We start from the raw sequence: 20,733 nt of genomic DNA, 5'->3' as shown, positions 1-20,733 counted from the left end.
TACGCAACATATCCATAATTAATAACAAAATTAATGCATAATACAAGTTGACCATAAATACCCTATCAGGCACCCTAGCTACTGTATATCCCACCGAACATCCAAGCGCATTAATCCTTACCATTCCCAATTATTCTATCAATATGATGCTGCCATGTTAGCTTCTTATCCATCAGCAATTCCAAGGTACCTAATCACTGAAACCTGTTGTAATTTCTGCCCAAATAATTTAATATTTACTGTGGCCTTTGTAAATCGTTTAAAACAAATATCCTGCGTCTTTCATACTGAAAATGTAAATCCCCCATCTCTCATCTTCCAGCATAGCAACTTGAATAATTTTCTTAATTACATAATTTAGATTCCATCCACTTTTCCATACTGCTCCATCATTCTTGATATAATTTATCATAATATTCGCGAGGATCATGTGGGCGTGCACGGCTTACCTAAATGAAACTTGTCGTGGTGTTTTAAGCGGGGGCGGGAGTTGCGTGCGCGCACTTTTAATCGCGAAGTGGGCGGGTCTCACACCGGAAGTAAAGACGTTCCGACCTTCCCAAGTGACTGCTGCTTTGCCTGTTTTTACTTTCACTGTCTTAATCCGATAAAAAGCGAAGTTCCGTGCAGGAAAGCACGACGTAAGACGGTGTGTCAGGTCTTAATCTTTCTGCGCATTTCAGGCAGCTCCAGTTTTGCCTCTGAAGGATGTCTGCAGGATGGCATCGCAGTGGGCATCGCCGTTTCGCTTTTTTAATTGGTCAGGTAACGGCAATCCGTGTTTTTATAATCCTAAACAAGCTTTGGCAGAAACATCGTTGTGAGATTAATTTAATAAAGAAGATCAGTGAATGCAAGTGACGTATTTATTAAATGGTGTGCAGCTTCACTAGCCTAGGACAGCATAGTTAGAGAAGTACCATTTACATCTGGCAGTAATGGGAATTCGATCGAGCGGTCGAACAGACATTGTCACACCCAATCATTTTATGTAGAGCTAAGGGTTCGTTTTATTTGTGTGTCACGAAAGAGTAAGATGAGAAGTAAATGAGGACGGAGTGACGCGGTGGTGCAGCGGTTAGCGATGTTACTTCACAGTTCCAGAGTTCTGGGTTCAAAATCCAGGCCCAGTACTGCGGTCTGTCTCATACAGGACAGTAAGCAGCTGCGGCCTGGCTTGTCTTCAGGTTTTCTTTTCCACTGTGCTCCCAAAACTGCCAGGTGCCTGCAACTATGATGTGGGTAAACAGATTGAAAATTGGAGGGATAAGTAGTAACCTAGGATCATTCTGATTGAAAAAGGAAACCCATCATTCACAGTTACAAAAAAATTATAGGTTTTAAAAGATCTTCAAAGTTTGTGGGTGGACTGATATGAAGAGAAGAAAAGCAGTTTAAAACAAGGTAGAAGCCAGTATTAAGACTTGGAACTGGTTCCAAGTACAATGATCTAGATCTGGTTTAATATACCATACAGTACCAATCACATTTTTAGACTAACTCATTTTTTACAGTTATTTTTCAAATGTAATCAGTTGAAATGCAATGGATGACCTAAAAAGTTGAAGATGTAAGCAGTACACTGCCAGAGTTTTCAATTTAAAGTTTAGGTTAGCAAAAACTGAAAAAAAAGGAAATATCAAGATATAACAAATGGGCCTTCAGGGGACAACTAATACGTAACAACCTACAGATGTTCTGCAGCAGTTCAAGTAAAGTAAGTCTTGCAAGTTAAAGCAAACAATTTGCACAGTAGTCCCAATTTCTGTTGATTATTTAAAAACTCTCTGTCTCTGTCAGACCCAAAGTCACAACCCAATCAGAAGACAAGTTTCTGGGGGTCACCAGCTTCTGTGATGGGCACAGACTGGTCTGATTGAGGCACTGGGGATGTCAGAGAAATGAGTGGCAGTCAAGAGAGCATGTTACATTCTCCCCAATTTGCTAAGATTATGAAATGAAGGCGATGATTGAAATTCAGTCATGCAGTATGATGTAGGCTTAAGCAGTCAGAACAGGTTTTTGTTCCCCATGTCTCTGAACTTGATAAAGCAGGTTTGACATTGGTTGGATTGATATTTTTGTATAGTACATACATCACTGTTCTGCTCTAATTTAAATATTAAAAGACTCGGTAATGGGGGATGGTGAGAAGGGAAAATAAATGAAATTTTCAGTAATCTCTGTTAAAGAGACCAGGGAAGTATTATAGTTTTTATTATTTAAAAAAAAAAAAAAAAAGAAGAAAAATTGAAATGAGCCTCCTTTGTATGGTCGCAGAGCTCAATGGTTGATAAGGAGCTAGACTGAGAGAATCTTGGAGTTTAGTAGCTACAGTTCCAAATTGAGAATAGGCAGTTGAGATGGTTTAAGATGATCTTACCAGACATAAACTGGACATGGCCAACTGGGACAAGACCTAAGTGCAGATCTAGTGCACGTATTCTGAAGGGAGTAAATTTTATACTTCTTCAGATCTCCGGGAGTTTCTCTTTTGGAGTATATTCAGGTCATGAAGTTGCACTGAAAGAGATGTTGTGTTATTCGCACAAGCAGGAACAAACTTGTTCCCAAAACCACTGCTCTCTCTCTCTTTCTCTCTCTTGCCCTCATGCACATAACACACAGAAACAATTTAGCATTGGCAGTCAACCTGGCAGCAAGTCTGTGGATTGGCGGGGGTGATGGGGCCACATTTAAAAGGATGAAAATAATAACCCCATATTTGGGGTTAGAATTCTAGCACCATGAATCTGTGATGCCTGTCTTGTTTCTTTTTATCTTCATTGAAATTTTGGGCCAACATTTTTGTGATTGTTTCAGTTACTCAGATTGGAAATAGCAACTTGCTTTGCTCAGTGCTCTTATTTTTTGCAGGTTTTGTTTTGAGAAGCATCAATGATTGAGTTTCAAAAAGAAATTTTGTTGAAAGAATATATAAAGATGATGACTGATATGATCATTTTGTGTGCCACTCTGGCAATCTCTTTGTCATTCTGGATCATTTCTCTTACAATCAGTACATACTCTGGTAAGTTCAACTTTTTCTTTAATTTAATATATAGATTGTTTGGCATGGACATGCAGTGGTCTTTGCTTGAAGGCTGCTTTATGTCATTATTCTTAAAAATTGTTTCCCATGCCTTCATCCATAATGGTAGTGTTCATCATAAGAGACTATCGTAAAATAGGTTAGTCAGTCTTTATTTTATATAGCAACATTCATTGAGTATACAATTACATAGGTCTTCACAAGGTAAACAAGAAGATGTTTCAAAATAAACAGTAGGTGCATTTGCTTTCAATTACAACTGTAAAGAACAGTTGAATAGTAAAATGGAGTAGATACGTAAATGACCTGAACTAAAGTAGAATAGAATTAGGATTAAAGCAGCTATAATGGTTGAATAATGTACAACAGTTTACTAGAAATCTTAACATAAAGGAAATAAGTTAGTAAATAAGGTCTCTATTTTCTATGTACACAGAGAAAGCATGTTATATGTTGGTCAGATATGCAAATAAAAAATTCACTATACTCTATACATGTGACAATACAATTACTAGAAAATGTTAAGTTTCTGTTTAAGTCTGAAAAGTTTTTCCTAAACATACCTGCTGCTCTGTTCAAAGACCTTGCAGCTCAAAGCATAATGTGAGGAAATGACAGGCAGCCTGCAGCTCTAATACTACTGCTACTGCTGCTGCTCTTATGAGATGACAGCTTAATGTAAATTGTGCTGCTGGTCAGTGCCCTCAGGGGACATTTTCTAAACCTTGCTTAAAATAACTCTTGGGCCAAACTATTTTTGTTTTCACAACCCCTGTAAAACTTTGGTGTAATTATGTAAATTGCCTGCAGCCTCACTCCGTTGCATCTTTCAGCACTCTGAAAAGGATGCTGGTCAATAGGAAACTGACCTGATTTTGGCAAAATTGAGGAGAAAACTCAGCATGTTTTTGTTTTGTTGGAACTTTCAATCTAGAATTGGCCTATTAGAGCAAAAATGATTAGGAATCATTAAAATTTTTATTGAATCAACTCTTTTACTATATCAAAAACTCTACTTAATTTAAGCGGTATATAAATTGCTGGCTTTACATGTGCAGTGCTTATTAGATTTCTAAACAAAATTCATAATGTACTGCTGATTATCCAAGCTGGACATTAGGCCTGGATATTTCCTTGCCCTATACAAAGAATACCATAAAAAGTTATAGAAACTAAATTAAAAAAAAATGCTCCTGCAACTTGTTTATTTTGGAACATTTGTCTAATTTCTGATTAACTTGTCCTAAGTTTAAGTCAGAACCCAGAACACCACATATTTGTGTGTGTGCATATACAGTATATTTTTAAAATGGGCAGAAACAAGCCACAGTTTTAGAGTGATGTGTTTTAATTTTGTTTATAGTATAGTCATTCATTTCCTAATTAAAGGACTGAAAACGCCATGTCCGGCCTTTTGAATTTTAGCAATAACTTCCCCTGCAGAACTAGAAAATGTTTCCTTTTTATTCATTAGTCATGCTTATTTCAGTCAGAGTATTGAAGGTTGGTTAAATAGATGGTACATGTTGTCTAGTGAACTAGGAGCTAATATTAGAGAGTCACTAAAATGGAATGCTGCAGATGGTTTTCATTGGACACACTGGTGCATTTCATATCATGCACTGGAAACTAGTCAAGTTTTCAGGAAGCAGAAAATGTAAAATTTGGCCTCATGTTCATTGTCCTATTCGGATGTTTGCACAATTAGCAAATGTTCTTCAGAGACATTGAACTCTTTGTAATAGTAACATCAAGTTAGTCTTGTGACTTTCTGCCTATTGACCTGTCAAAATATATTATATATGTATATATATATTTATAACTGGATTTTTTTTTAGCCATCTGCTGAGATAATACAGTTAGGTCCATAAATATTTGGACAAAGACAACTTTTTTCTAATTTTGGTTCTGTACATTACCACAATGAATTTTAAATGAAACAACTCAGATGCAGTTGAAGTGCAGACTTTCAGCTTTAATTCAGTGGGGTGAACAAAACGATTGCATAAAAATGTGAGGCAACTAAAGCATTTTTCTAACACAATCCCTTCATTTCAGGGGCTCAAAAGTAATTGGACAAATTAAATAACTGGAAATAAAATATTCATTTCTATTTCTTGGTTGAAAACACTTTGCTGGCAATGACAGCCTGAAGTCTTGAACTCATGGACATCAGCAGATGCTGGGTTTCCTCGTTTTTAATGCTCTGCCAGGCCTTTACTGCAGCGGCTTTCAGTTGCTGTTTGTTTGTGGGCCTTTCTGTCTGAAGTTTAGTCTTCAACAAGTGAAATGCATGCTCAATTGGGTTAAGATCAGGTGACTGACTTGGCCATTCAAGAATTTTCCACTTCTTTGCTTTAATAAACTCCTGGGTTGCTTTGGCTGTATGTTTTGGGTCATTGTCCATCTGTATCATGAAACGCCGTCCAATCAATTTGACTGCATTTAGCTGGATTAGAGCAGACAGTATGGCTGCCAGTGGCACTGGGACACTAGTGTTTATTGATGATGCGACACAGGACAGAAGCAGCCGAATGAATTCTGAGGTGTTCAGAGACATACTGTCTGCTGGTAATGTACAGAACCAAAATTAGAAAAAAGTTGTCGTTGTCCAAATATTTATGGACCTAACTGTATTAAAACAAACACATTAAAATTTCCTATAGGACTGTGTTTTTAACATTTTTGTAGAACATTAACTTAATTTATCGTTGTTTAATGGGTCCAAAGCTTACTGCTTCCAGTTTCTGCCTATAATGATAACAATGTCTTAGTGAGCTTTGTATGTCATCCAAAGACCTAATAAATTATTTTAGCACTTGTTATTAATTACTAGGGTATATTTCTAAGGAGTACTATAGTTAATAATCAATTTGGTAATTTAGCGGAGTTTTTTATCCAAAGTATCTTACATTTTGAAAGTAGTGTTTATGTATTGTTATGCTCGAAGCAACTATTGTTGTGGCTGACTCATCATTGCTCTGTGACCTACTGGTTTACAGACCAGAAACTTAATCATTGGAGTACATCAGAGTAATCATTATTGTCCTCATTCAGGGTGTTGTCCTAAATGACCGCACAGAACACTGCAGTTTTAGAACTTTGCAAGTTGTTTAAGAGTTTAATTTTTTTTTTAATTTTGCATTATAGGTACTCTACAACCTGTCTCTCCGTGGCGATGGCTGTTTTCCATTCTGATCCCCTTAATCCTAACATCACATGCCATTAAAAAAAAAAGTTTAGACCACACAGGTGCATTGGGAGGTGAATCTGCTTGTTTTATTACTTTTTAATTTTGTTTAACATATTGTCAAACTAGCAGGATAATTGGAGCATTCAAATAGCTTTTTGTTTCGGTTGCAGTAATTTTGATACTAAGATAATTTATTGAAAAATCTTTTTTGAAGCTCAGTTTTAGAATTTCTCTAATATCAGTGCAATGCAGTCTATCAAGATTCAAGTTTTTTCCCCAGTTGTAAAAGATGAATACTGCTTGTTCAGGGATACCTGTAGCTTTGTGAAGCCCCTACATCATGGTGGCAAAGTCAGGAGTTGTGGAACCAGTGTGGCATTGTACTTCACATGCCAAGGAAGTTTGAGTTCCATTCCTTGGCATTGTATGTGGGGAGTTTGCACATCATCTCTCTGCTTGTTTCCCCCATCACCCCCCCCCCCCAAGGCTCCTTTATACTGATTGCATGTACATTGCCCAGAGAGTCTGCTGCTGTGTTGTATATTTCGTCAGAAGTCCTGGCATGTGAACCCTTGTATTGGCAACCGCGTGCCTCCAGACTATTATGAGCACGTGGTCCTGTGCGTGTATGTACATTAGACAAGACTGTCTGCACTCAATTGTAAACTGGTCTTTACTCTGCTTTTCCTCCTATATTCAGAATCCATGCATTTTATGCTCAGTGATAATTCTAAATTGGCCCTTTGTGGATATGTGCATGAGTGGGCTATGAGATTAACTGGTGTCCCATCCAAGGTTAGTTCTTGCCTTGGGCCGAATGTTGCTGGTATTGATTCTGACCCCATCGGAATAAACTGATTTGTGAATGCTATACATTAAACAGAGTTGAATAACATACTCTTGGTAATTTTAAATTTGTCCATAAAAATTCTTGAGATATTGCCTGTAGTTCAATCATAGAAGGATGCAAAGTTTTGGTTAAGTAAGGAAAATTTAGAAAATGATTTATGGAGCCTGTCTTTATGTTGAAGGATTTGTGCTCTTGTTAGCCAATGCCTTGAATAAAAGGTTCAGCAGTTAAAGAGATATTAGGAGTCAGGCCATGCTTTGTGCCTTAATTGAACAAGGCAGCCTTGCATCGCATGTCAAACATCTGGATACTGTTACAAGAAAAAAAATTCTCTGTCAGAAATGTAGAAATGAGTTAGCAGAAGATCCTGAATTTTGGGAGATTAGCTCACCTTGTGTAATTTTTATTTTTACATGAACAAAAAAACTAGCAGACCACACATATAATTGAATTGATTCTACTGTAATAGCATTAGTGGTTACATTACTCATACATAGTCTAGGGGATTGTACATGTGTCTTTGTAATTTATAGTTAAAGACATTAGCTGTTAACCCATTCTGCCTGCTTGGCACAATGGCAGTGAGCAGATGAAAATTGCCTACCCAGCTCCTGATATGGCTAAGAGTTTACTAATGTACTGTATGTCTGGCTTCTGTCTACTGAAAAAGGAGGAGAGTGGACAGAATTTTGAGGAAGAGAAAGAACAGGAAAATATAATTCTGTTTAGTTTTCTGTGGATGCTTGTTGTGTTTAGATTTGTATATTCTAATCATATTGTGTTTAAATGTATGTTTCCTCTTCACTCTATCCTGCCATTTTAAAAAGGTAAGGTTAGAGTACACATGGTTATTTTGTACATTTGGTTAACTACCCTTTTAAGATTTTTTTTCTTTTCTTTTTTTCAGCACTGATAGTGGGTTTCATCCTTACAGTAGCTAACATGAGTTTTTTCTCAGCCTTGATCACTTTTTTTTTGACCTCATCTAAACTAACAAAGTGGAGAGGGAATGTAAAAAGGAAAATTGATTCAGAATATAAAGAAGGTAAGATGTTGGCTAAATTTGTCCTTATTGTTGGTGTTTACCTGGTTGAGACATTCTTTGATATCATATTGTGCTCATCAATATCATAACACAGTGAGCTAAAAACAGATTAAGTATTAACTTTTATTTCTTAAAATTATAACACTGTGGGCTCATCGGTTTCTTTTGATTAGGTTTGCAATTAAGCAATCTTTCTAAATTGTAGTACCATTTTCAAACACATTACTTCTATTAATTCCAATGAATTAATAAAAGTGATATATAATTAGTTAAAGGTACATCTTAGTTCAGGTATACTGTTACTATTTTTTCTTCCTCAGTTAAAAATCTAGCATACAAGCAGTCCATAACTGTATCCATACAGTATGTAGCTATGGAAGTTGGTCTTGTTAATCTGGAAGATCAGATGTTTGACCTGCTCACATGTTGTAACACAGCTAGTTACAGTGAATGAAGCCTGCTTGACTGAACTCTAAAAATATACACCTGTAAAGAGTTGGCTTAGTAAATGCATGCCAGTGTAACTTTATTTTGTGAAAAAATTTGCACTAAAGGACTATTGTGGCCAAATTTTACGAAGTCTGTTTTGAACTGGGTATGTTTCTCATACCTCACACTGATGCTTTATTTGGCCATTGATTCTGTATAAACTAACCTGCCCACATAAACGGTGCATTTTGCTTCATTCTCTACCTAGCTGGCTGTGAACAGTGCTTACTTCTCCTGGTCCAAACTTATTTTCAAGTTTAATGTACTTTTACCTTCCATTTGCTGTACCTATGATTATAAGAAAGGACTTTCTCATATCTTCACATCGATATTATAACCAAAAAGGTGTTTTTTGTCTAACAACTCTCAGGAGCAATTTTATCCAAACAAAGTCATGCTAGCAGGGGAATGATATCTGATGTTGACTTTTGACATAATTCTAAAGGCTTACAATTGTTTTATCTTTACCTTCAGGTGGACAGCGAAACTGGGTGCAAGTGTTTTGCAATGGTGGTGTTCCTACAGAGTTGGCTTTACTTTACATGATTGAGACTGGCCCTGGAGAGATCCCTGTTGACTTTGGGAAGCAGTATAGTGCCACTTGGATGTGTTTAGCCCTCTTGGGTGCTTTGGCTTGCTGTACTGGAGATACATGGGCATCAGAAATAGGAACAGTTGTCAATCTGCATCCTCCAAGATTAATTACTACCTGGAAGAAAGTCCCAGTTGGTAATGAATGTGTTATCAGTACACTAAGAAAATGCGTTGCAAATTTGGAAGTGAAGAGTTTATGCATATATTTTACACATTAGAACCATGACTCTATCTCCAGTTTACCACACCACTTTTCTCATGTGCTCCCAAGTGGAAATGCAGTGGGTTTTCTATATAGCGTATTTGAGAAAGCATGGAAAAGAGACTGTGAAATTTGCTCAGTGACTTGCACTAAAGCATAGTTAGTTAATGCTTATATGTCTCCTGTGGCATTTATCTTCACACCTTTGTGATTTGTCAGTCACTTTGGAGAAAAGTGGCCATTAAAGGTATATTTTATAAATGTGATTACAATTTCTAGTATTAGAATGTGTGCTAAAGATAAGGCATTCAGTGTTTTTTTTTTGTCTCTTTCATTAGCTAACTCCTGAGTTGTTCTAATTTGAAGAAAGTTATATTATTTATAATAATATACCTTCAGCAGCATACACAGACCTCTTTTGGAATGATGAGTTACAGAATGATTTATGTATAAAGGTCCAGCAGGGGCTGGGATGGGCTGTAACCCTCCAGTGACACAGAATTGGGTTAAGCCATTTTGAAAATTTTTTTTTTTTTTAGTTTACAGTTTGGAGCATTGAAAATGTTAATGTTATAAAGTGACGAGTTTGATTCTGATGTTAAAATATGAAATTGTGCTCTATTTTAAGCAGGATTGTACATTATACTAGGTAGCTTTTAGAATCTGGTCCAGTAATACACTATAGGTCCCTATAACCACAAGTACAGATTGTATTCAATTCTTAAACTTCTCATCTTAACACCAAATATATATTTACTACTTGTGGTTAATCCACCCTAAAATGCAGTCATAAAAGTAAAGAGGAAAAACAGAAATATCCTTTTTTTGCTCATATAAAAGATTTCCTTCACTTAAAATAACCATTGACAATAGTACAAGGAATTTTAAAGAAGAAAGATTAGGGTTTTTAATATAAACCCGCACTGAAGATACAAAGGAAAGCAGTACATTCCACATGTAAACATCTTGTAAGAGTGTGTGCGCTTTCTTTGATCTAGTTAAATTCAACAATTCGAGCTTTTGTTATGTTGACTAATTGTTAATTGTTTCTAGCCAAATACATGTTCATTCCACATTCACTGCTCTGTGTCACAATGCTCCTTCGACGAGTCTTCATTCCTGCCCGCTCACCCGACCTCATTCTCCTATTCCATGTCTACAGCCCATTTCAATTCCTAAACAGTCTTCCCAATGTCTGTCTCTCATTCTATCTCTCTTAGGTCTGGCCTGCCAATGTTACACATATCTAACATTTCATTTAAGTATTATTCAAAGTAATCAACTGTGGAAAGCTTTTCTTTTGGACAGAGCTGGCAATGGTCAGCAGCCTTTGTCCTACCTTAAAAATAGAAGCAAAACTGAGCAGCTATGAAGCAGGCTCAACCTTTAAGTTGACTGGAGACCATTTGTGACTCCCCAGCCACTCTAAGTTGTATGAAATTTGTGAATTATTTTGGCCTACTATGGTCCTGGAATTATATATAACTGTATACTTTTTTTTGTAAATGTAAAGTATTGAAAGGCATTCCCGGGTCCTCCCTGTGTGGAGATCGCTTTGAGTAGTGAGAAAAGCACTATATAAATGTAAAGAATTATTATTATTTTTATTCCATATCAAATCACACTACTGTTTCTATATTAAAAATAATTTACTAAAAAATAATTTGGTGGGTACATAGAAAATTAACACAGAGCCACACAAAAGTTATTAATAATTCCTTGTTAAAGTTATTAATAATTCCTTGTTAAAGTTCCCAAATTCAGTATTATGAAGGAGAGATTAAAGAAATAGCTCCTTTAGTTGTGTCTAAGAGTTGAATACTTAACATTTTAAGACCATAAAAATTGTGGCACAAAGCAAGCTAATTTCAGGACGTAGTACATTCAGAAAAAAGGTTAAGTACCCTGATGTAAAGCTACCACATGCTATATGATCACATAAGCATCAATAGAGTGTGATTTAACGATTATTAGGGCAATGTCTGCTTCACTTCCATTCATGCCTCAAAGAAGTTAACCATTGTGATTTAACCATTGATCAGTTACACAAGGCAGCCATACTTCAGGCAGAATTGCCAAAGTTCTTGATTATTAACCAGTTTTAAATTAATATAAACAACTTTCTTTTCTTCATTAAACTGTTCCTCATAGTAGATAGCCTGCAGTCCTAAAATAAATATAATTTCCCTCTGCCCATTTTGTTCTAGATTTGTTGTAAATATCATGTAATGCTAATGTATAATTTCTCTTGTATTATACTCCACATAGTCTTCTTATATACAAGGAATGATCAAAAGGTTTTGAGTCTTATCAGTCAGTAAGGCAAAAACGCATTTTGGTTTTCAGCCTTGTCCCTATGAACACTACTACACTCGTTTTGACATTCTTGAACCTTTTCAGTGTCATTCAAGTAAATTGTTTTGTCTTGCTTGTGCAAACAAATTCTGTAGCTGACCTGACGTCTTAATGGCCTAGTGCATCCCATGGAGATAGCCCTACAGATTTGGCAAAAAAGAAGGTAGTCACACTGAGCCAGGTCTGGAAAAGGAGTTTGGCTTCTTTTAAGATCCAATGTTTCACAGAATATCTTCAGCAATTCCTGCAGTGTAAACAGGGGTAAAGTCTTGAAGCAGAAGAAGGATTGTTAACAGCTTTCCTTGTTGCTTTTTTTGATTGACAGCCCCAAGTGCCAAAGCATCCCCCATGTAAAATTGACCAGTTATCTGTCTTTTTTGGCATGTAATCATTATGGACTATACCCTTAACATCACAAACACTTTTGGAGATGATCTTGCAGGGCTGGCTTGGATACTAAGTTTCTTTGGTGTTGGAGAATCACCATGCTGTCATTATTTAAATTGTTTTATGTACATGGAGTCTAGTGATGTTTCATCTCTAGTTCTGAAATAATTTTTACATTTCTCTGACTTCAAATTCATTAGCATGAGATGTCTTTGGAGTAAAGGAAGTGGTGATGCTTCATTTCAACAGTCAGCATTCCAGAAATTTAGTTTGCACAGGCCATGATCGTATTTAAGTTTTCCTGAAGAGTGTAAGTAATCACTACAGTGTTTACAATCTTATGCATCATCACTGTTTTATTCTGCATTAAGATTCACTGCATGGTAGCAACACTTTCTTCTGTTGTTGGTATCGAAGACTATCCAAATTATGGACCATCTTCAAAAGACCTCTTGCCATGGCAGTGTTCTCCAGTCCACTTCTTGACTGTAGCTTAGCAAGGGGACTCATCCTGATATACATTGACAAGGCAAGAATAAATCTATAAAGGCTTCTTGTTCTGAACAGTTAGAAATTCAAATTTGGCATGATATTTGATTTTGTGATTTTTCATTATCCTTGCTGACTTAGTTTTAAAGCAAGAAACATAAAAGATTAGGGTTTACAGTGTATTTCACTTTAGTTCAATTTAGTTCACAAAGGTGCTACACTTTAGCCACTTTCAAAATCAGGGCCTTAGAATGTTTCCTCAGGTTCCTTTTTAATCCCAGTGAATCTTTCTTTTAGCCTTTTTTTTTTTTTTTTTAAAGTTTGCTTAAATATAATTGAATCAATATGTAATTTGTGTTATACAGTATGTAAAAATAATTTTGCATGCTAAGAATGGTGCTGCATGACATTTGGCTGATGGTTATTTACATATTTCTTAATGGAATTTTTTTATGTGCATCCTCACAGGAACAAATGGAGGAATCACACTAGTGGGTGTTATTGCCAGTTTCTCTGGTGGACTGGTGGTGGGACTGGCTTACTATATCAGTCAGCTCGTTTTTGTGAAGGACCTTTACCTGGCAGCTCCACAGTGGCCTGTGGTGGTTTATGGTGGCACTGCAGGACTGTTGGGCTCCATGCTTGATTCATTTTTAGGCGCTACAATGCAGTATTCAGGTGAGTGATTGAATGGAGCCACTGTGTTATGGGATATTATGATAAAATCCTACTTTGGTATTGGAAATGCCAGTCAGTCTAATATGAAGAAAAGCATTACTTACCTTGAGTTGGAATTTCCTGTGTTACAGATCAAAGATTACTTATTACTGAAACTATGACAGTGACTAATTGCAGTGTTTATTGTTTTAGTGAACCCATGAGGACTAATGATTAGTGAATTGCTATGACTGCCTCCTAGTGCTGCACATACAATTGACTCCTGGGCACATTTATATAGATTACTGAGAAGTTTAAGATTAAAGAGACAGTTTGTGACAAGTTAGTTACTATTAGACTCAAGTAATGAGTGAACCTCACAGAGTTTGCTTTGCCATGAGTTTGTTGAAATCAAAATGCATTAAAGTCAATAGGGAAGGAGGAACTGCACTAGTTTTGAGTTAATTACAATAGTGCAATGGTATTAAGTGTCCTAGAGGGTTAGGGGAGCATCCTCCAACCATACTAGACCGATTATTATGGCCAAACATGTGATCTGAGCTGGGAGGCAGTAGTGCTAACCACTGTGCCAGCATGCCTCAAACAACAAAAGATGCAGGCAGAATAATAACCACAAACAAAATACAACAAAAGGTCAAAAACTAGAACTATGCAAAAAGAAAAAATGCATTTACAGGTAGTGCTGGGCGGTATACCGGTTCATACCGAAAACCGTTTTTTATTTTTGTTATGAAATGAATTTTTCTTATACTGGAACACCGGTTTAAATTGCCTAAACGACGTTCGGAATGTGGCGCAGCGGGAAACGGTTCATGTGGGGACCTTTTTCCCTGCTACACCGCTAATCAGAGGTGTTGCATGGGGGCTCTTTTTCACTGCTACTCCACTAAATAGATAGTGGTAGTGTAGGTATTGCGCGGTGAAAATGGACAGCGAACATTCCGAAACTGTAGCTGATGATACAGTTGAATATGATGACACAGAAGAAGTTTTGTCGATAAAAAGGAGTCACGGCTGTTGCCTGGAGATACTATGGTTTTAAAAGGTCGGATGTGGACCATTATGTTCAAATGTGTAAATACTGTTTCTATACTACTGGATAATACTGCAAGCTAAGTTGTACTTGTTTTATTTCTTTTTGCATGCGTGCAATAAAGAAAGCCCGCTCAGAAGAACATCCATTGAATTCTGTGTTCGTGTCTCTGACCACCAGATCACAAACCCAACATTTACACAATATTTAAGTTAAACCTTTGTGATACCCATTCATACATCCAGTTTTTTGGAGCCTCGTCACACCTGCCATAAAGTTCTCTACACTGAACGTACACCTGGGGACCCCTTACTGCAAGGGAGCAGCACTACTGCCTCACTACCGTGCATGTTTAATACCTGCTTTAATGCATTTCATCATGAAAATGATATCAAGTATTTATCTTAGTATTCTAAAATTTCAGAGAGCAGGAATATCATGAAGTGAATGGATTCTGTGTGGTGATTGCTGCCGGCGCCACCTCTTAGTGCGGAGGAAGTCAGTTTAAGAAGCGTAGTGATTAACAGCTGGGTCGGGGAACACAACATAATGCATTTAATGTGCTGCATTAACTTATGACGGAGTTTGAGAAAATCTAGTAAATTAAACATTGATTATAGGATTAAGTTTTGTTTACAACATTTTACTTTAATTATAAAATAAACTATGAGAATAAAGTGGAAATGTCGACTTTAATCTCGACATAAGCGTCAAAATTAAAGTGGAAATGTCGAGAATAAAGTCAACATGTTGACTTTATTCTCGACATATATTAGTTTTTTTCTTCCCTGTGTCCGTATTTTTTTTTTCTTCACCGTGGCCCTAATACAATTCCGTAGGGCTATACCACAAATAGCATTATAAATGCAAGTTGCAGTTTTATTATTTATGTATATAGCTTAGCTTGAAGCAACATCCATATTAATGCAATTTGCCTAAATGATGGTTCAGTTGGTAAAGATGTTATCACCAAGTTGCACTTGTTTTGTTTTATTCTACTTTGGTGAATACTGTGTAATGCACCTGGGCTTGAAGTCTTGAAGTAATAGTGCAACTATCAGTAATAATACTATTATTTATTTCATTGTTATTATTTATTAGTTTAAATATTATGCAGTTCAATGCTGGTGAAGCTGTTTAAAAAAGTCACTTTGACGTGTCAGTGGACAGAGATGCTTAACATTTAACAGAAAGTGTAGATGGTTTACAAATAATATTTACTATTCCTTTTCTAAGACATGTTCAGTGCAATACAACTTTTGACAAGCACCTCTGGATATTTTACTAAGTCTAAATACCTCTTTGGATGGTTGAAAATATGTTGTCAAAATTATAGTTTAAGTCTTTGCAAAATTTGTTCAACAAAAAGGTTCTATATTTTGACTGCATCTGTCATGCAGTGTGATTCCTTCTCTTCATTAGTGACACCCCCTTGAAAACTATCACTTTATGGGGCCATGCAAATCTGTATTAATACTTGTGTGCACATTAAAATGTTTTTTTTTTTGTACAATATACAATGCTCATGACAGTGGAATAGGTTATTCTTAGCCAGTCTACTGCAGTAATTGCAGTTGAAAATGTGGTTAACATCCACTCATGCATGGGAAAAAAATACAGTCGAATACCGTAAAACCGGGATAATTTAGAAAAATACCGTGATATAGAATTTTGGTCATACCGCCCACCCCTATTTACAGGGTTCTAATCTTGTGGTACACATTGGATGTGCCATAAAGTGGCAGCATGGCACTGTTTTGTTCCATTGGTTGCAAATCGCGGCTCTGGGTGCAACTGGAATGTCTTTTTATGTTTCCAGTCTGTCTGTGCAGATGCTTTACACTTTTCTGTCATGAAGATAGAACCACCTTGTAATTAGTAATACATCTTTAATTAGTATTATTATTTCACAGGCTTTCAAGGTTCCCAGACAATAAGGCATGTTGTTCTTTAACAACCGCATCTCTGTTTCATTTGTGATTTATTTGGCCATTTTGGATTGAGATTTTTGTTTAAAATCATTACGGTGTAGCCCTGTAGCATTTACGTGCCAGTAGTGGATCGTCCAGTTTAAGGATTTGTTTTGTGATTTCAACAGCTCATTCAGCGTGTCTGTTTTATATGGTGGTTTTTGGGATTGGAGGTTATATGTTGAAAAGCTTTCAGAAAATTTTCCATGCCCCACGGTTATACTGCGTACATTTGTCGCTTACAACTTCGTCAGGGACCCCAAATCGAGCAAAATATGCCATGTGTTTTTCAATGACCTCCTCTGTAATTGTTGTTGGCAGCTCCAGGATTTTCAAATGGCACGAACAGTAGTCAGACTCCACAATATAGTTTTTCTGTTTGTGCTTGTATGTATCTGTAGCTGTACGCTGCCACGAGCGCTCACAGAATGGTGCTGATTTTAGTGACTCCTTGTGCTGCACTGTTTTATTTTCTAAACAGAATTTGCCTGGTTCCACTTTACATTTTAGGTCTCGATATTCTCAGCCACCATACAGCGTCTTTTACTCTTTCCCAGCTTTTGGACAACCCCTGGTGTCTATTGTGAATATGATTCAGTATTTCTTACCTCATAGACTTTGGAATTAGGATATGGCTACCTAGTGTAATGAGTCCTTTTCTCAGTGACACAGTGCGTTTTTTCGGCATCCTTCTATAATGATCCTTTTGCTGCTCGTTGTTTTGCATAGCTCTTTTTATCTGGCCTAGTTTTTGTTGAGATGCCGGCTAGCACGTGAATAATGGCACTTATGTAAAAGGTGACATCAGTGTCTGTGGAACTGTCCACATTGCATAGTGGGCTTCGTGATAACGTATCGTCTTTAATTAATTTCTTTCCCGGTTCATATTCTCCTTTAGCATTAAACCTCATCAGTCTTACTAACAGATTCTGACACCTTATTGGCACTGTTTCCAGATCCTTACTGTTAATCAATGGCACTAGTGGCTTGTGATCCGCAATTAGTCTGAATTCTACTAAACCAACTAAATACAATTTAAATATCTTGCAACCCACACTCCTACCAGACATTTTTTCACTATTTGTACATAGCTTGACTGGGTCTCCGTCAGACGTCATGATCAATAAGCAAGTAGGGCACGCATTGGCCGTGCCATAAAGTGACAGCACGGCACTGTTTTGTTCCATTGGTTGCATATAGTGGCTCTGGGTGCACCTGGAATGTCTTTTTATGTTTAAAGTCTGTCTGTGCATATGCATATGAAAGTTCTGCACATGGCTGCTACAGCTCTGTGATGTAATGCTAAGCTCACTAAGCATCATGGGGAGTTTGGAGATAAAAGTGCTCATCGTCAAAGCCAGCCTCACGGGAATTCCAAGGAAAATATTCAGTGAACAAGGTCAGCAGGCAGCACAGCATATCTGCTGTGAGAACATTTTTTTCCAATTAGCACTATTATTCACCTAAATTTAAAACAAATTCTTACATGTGCAATCCAAAAAGAAAACCTTTTTGTGGAAATTTATCCATGCATAATTGTTTTTGGTTTGTAACAGTTAATGGTTATTTATCAATCAAAGATGTCCACTTTCAATTATGAAATGTGGTCAAAATGTGCATCCCTACCACTAAACATGTGAATTTAGAACTTTCATTTGTCAAATATTTTCAGTGATAAGAGAAACTCTGATTCTCTTGTGGGTGGTCCAGTAAAAAAGAAAGTAGAAAAAGATGGTTTCCAAAAGGTTGGCTCTTTCATTTTGTATTGCACTTGTGGGGGATCATTGGCATGGGGCAGACTGATTTGAATAAAAAACATCAGGAGCCCTGCTTAATCAAATTGGAATAAATAACAAATAATTGCTAATTATGAAATTGATTGATTGAAATTGATTTAAGCCAGCAGCCTCTGGGGACTGCAAGACCAGAGCTTGGCAGCACAGTAGGTTCTAGATGTGTTTTCACTTCTGTTGCAGAGGCTGTGAAAATTCTATCCTTTCTTCTTTTCCAGGTTATGAGGAGAGCACTGGAAGAGTTGTCAACCACCAGACAAACACTTCAAAACGAATATCTGGAAAACCCATTTTAGACAACAATGCAGTGAATCTTTTTTCTTCAATACTCATCGCTTTGGTACTACCTGGCATTGCATGGGGCTTCTGGCCAAGACAATAGACTAGAAAGTTTGAAAGGACATAAAGGAAACCTGGAGGGCAGCGTCTTACTCTGAATTATATCTGTATCCAGCCTTTATCAATGACTCCTGAAATTTCAGGAAAACATAATTCCGACGGCACATTGTCTTAGTGGAGAAAGTGATTTTCTTTGTATTTTTTACTTAAAGTGAGGAAACACAAATAAAAAAGTATTAATTGCTGTATGAACCCATTTTAAGAAAAAAAAAGTGATTAAAGCACAAAGGAACCAGTGAAAATGCACCAATTGATTGCACTGAAGTAAAAATTCTTTTAGAGATTGGAGCCCTTGGGAGCAGTGACTGCTCTTATCATGGACGTCTTGTTTAAATGTTTACAGCTATAATGTGAAAAATCTGCATAGAATTTTATACTTTTACTTTTATTTATTTTAGCTCACTTTGTGTTTATTTTAGAGGCTATGGTTTGGGTGATAAGCCCTTTGTATGGTTTCAGACTTTCCCATTAACCAGCTTGTCTCTTGTTTTCAGCTGTTTACTGCCTAAGTCCAGGAGTCTGTCATGGTAAAAGTGAATTCATCATAATGCTGTCTTTAATATACTGTATTCTTAAAATCATTCCCCTTTCAGGTCAGCTGCTGGTACAACTTGCTAAATAATTAAATTCTGAACATAGAGAGGCTGACTACTGGCTCTGTGTACGACTGATAAAATCTTGTGCTCATCAGCAGTTTAAAGAAGCTTGACTTGAACAGTTACACAACTTAATGTTTTACAGTATTGGTTTTGCCTACTGCTTATTGTTTTTAGTTTAATTTTGAATTAACAATTCAATAATATGACGAGTTTAGCTATACTGATTTTTTTTGTTCAGTGCAACAGTGAAATCATGACTGCAAAACATAGTGCTTGTAAATCAGGATTCATTTTTAACTACTGGCACATTTTTGTTCATTTTTTGCTTTAAATATCAATGTGTTCTATATAGTCATGAAAAATAAATGAGCTATTTTAAATCTTTCTTTTATATGTTGTTGCAATCAAGTTACAGATAACAGCTACAATATGGAATAAAACATGGAATAGGTTGCTACTGTGGCAGCAATGGAGGAAGCTTCTATAACTGAGACTGAAATAAATGGTGAGCCTTCCGCTGCAGTACTTATTCTAAAGTTATAGAATTGTGGTAAGGAGGAATCATTTATATTTAAAAAAGCTTCGACCAACAAATACGTCAAGCTGTAATCTCAACCTACTGTGTGATCCTTTAAAAATGCCAAATTTTATATGCATTACAGTTGCATATTTGTTTAGCTAGTAACATCTGCCTCTCTGTCTACACTAACTGTCCAACTTTAGTTCAGTTTATTCTTGTTACACACACTTCCACTTATGAGTCCAGTGTGCCAAACAGTAATTGCCCCCATAGTGGGAACTGAATAAATGCACTGGATTTGGCATAGTCATCAATTCAGCATATTCAGGCAAGGGTTTCAGCATTAGGTTATACAGTTAGGTCCATAAATATTTTGACAGAGACAACTTTTTTCTCATTTTGGATCTGTACATGACCACAATGAATTTTAAATGAAACAACTCTGATGCAGCTGTAGTGCAGACTTTCAGCTTTATTTCAGTGGGGTGAACAAAACGATTGCATAAAAATGTGAGGCAACTAAAGCATTTTTTTAACGCAATCCCTTCATTTCAGGGGCTCAAAAGTAATTGGACAATTGACTCAAAGGCTATTTCACGGGCAGGTGTGGGCAAGTCCGTCGTTATGTCATTATCAATTAAGCAGATAAAAGGCCTGGAGTTGATATGAGGTGTGGTGCTTGCATGTGGAAGATTTTGCTGTGGACAGACAACATGCGGTCAAAGGAGCTCTCCATGCAGGTGAAAGAAGCCATCCTTAAGCTGCGAAAACAGAAAAAACCCATCCGAGAAATTGCTACAATATTACGAGTGGCAAAATCTACAGTTTGGTACATCCTGAGAAAGAAAGCAAGCACTGGTGAACTCAGCAACGCAAAAAGACCTGGACGTCCACAGAAGACAACAGTGGTGGATGATCGCAGAATCATTTCCATGGTGAAGAGAAACCCCTTCACAACAGCCAACCAAGTGAACAACACTCTCCTGGGGGTAGGCGTATCGATATCCAAGTCTACCATAAAGAGAAGACTGCATGAAAGTAAATACAGAGGGTGCACTGCAAGGTGCAAGCCACTCATAAGCCTC

General features: G+C 36.8%; 1 protein-coding gene across 1 annotated transcript; it reads left to right on the top strand.

Moving 5' to 3' along the window:
- The first annotated feature begins 532 nt into the window (after positions 1-532).
- tmem19 (transmembrane protein 19) lies at positions 533-19,779 on the top strand. The gene is made up of 7 exons (XM_028818522.2): positions 533-765; positions 2,878-3,031; positions 6,203-6,316; positions 8,003-8,140; positions 9,104-9,358; positions 13,125-13,334; positions 18,349-19,779. Exons 2-7 carry the CDS (start codon positions 2,899-2,901, stop codon positions 18,510-18,512), a joined length of 1,014 nt encoding a protein of 337 aa, XP_028674355.1. The 5' UTR covers positions 533-765; positions 2,878-2,898; the 3' UTR covers positions 18,513-19,779.
- The last annotated feature ends 954 nt before the right edge of the window (positions 19,780-20,733 follow it).

This window comes from Erpetoichthys calabaricus, chromosome 1 (genome assembly GCF_900747795.2).
Source record: "Erpetoichthys calabaricus chromosome 1, fErpCal1.3, whole genome shotgun sequence".
Taxonomy (NCBI): Eukaryota; Metazoa; Chordata; class Cladistia; order Polypteriformes; family Polypteridae; genus Erpetoichthys; species Erpetoichthys calabaricus.
Note: the sequence above shows the minus strand (reverse complement) of the source record. Positions and strands in the feature narration are given on the sequence as shown.

Excerpts from the sequence above, each read along its gene's own strand:
- tmem19 (XM_028818522.2), top strand. The coding sequence starts at position 2,899 with ATGATTGAGTTTCAAAAAGAAATTTTGTTGAAAGAATATATAAAGATG. Across the intron at positions 3,032-6,202 it reads TACAATCAGTACATACTCTG|GTACTCTACAACCTGTCTCT; the intron begins GTAAGTTCAACT and ends TTTGCATTATAG. Across the intron at positions 9,359-13,124 it reads CTGGAAGAAAGTCCCAGTTG|GAACAAATGGAGGAATCACA; the intron begins GTAATGAATGTG and ends GCATCCTCACAG.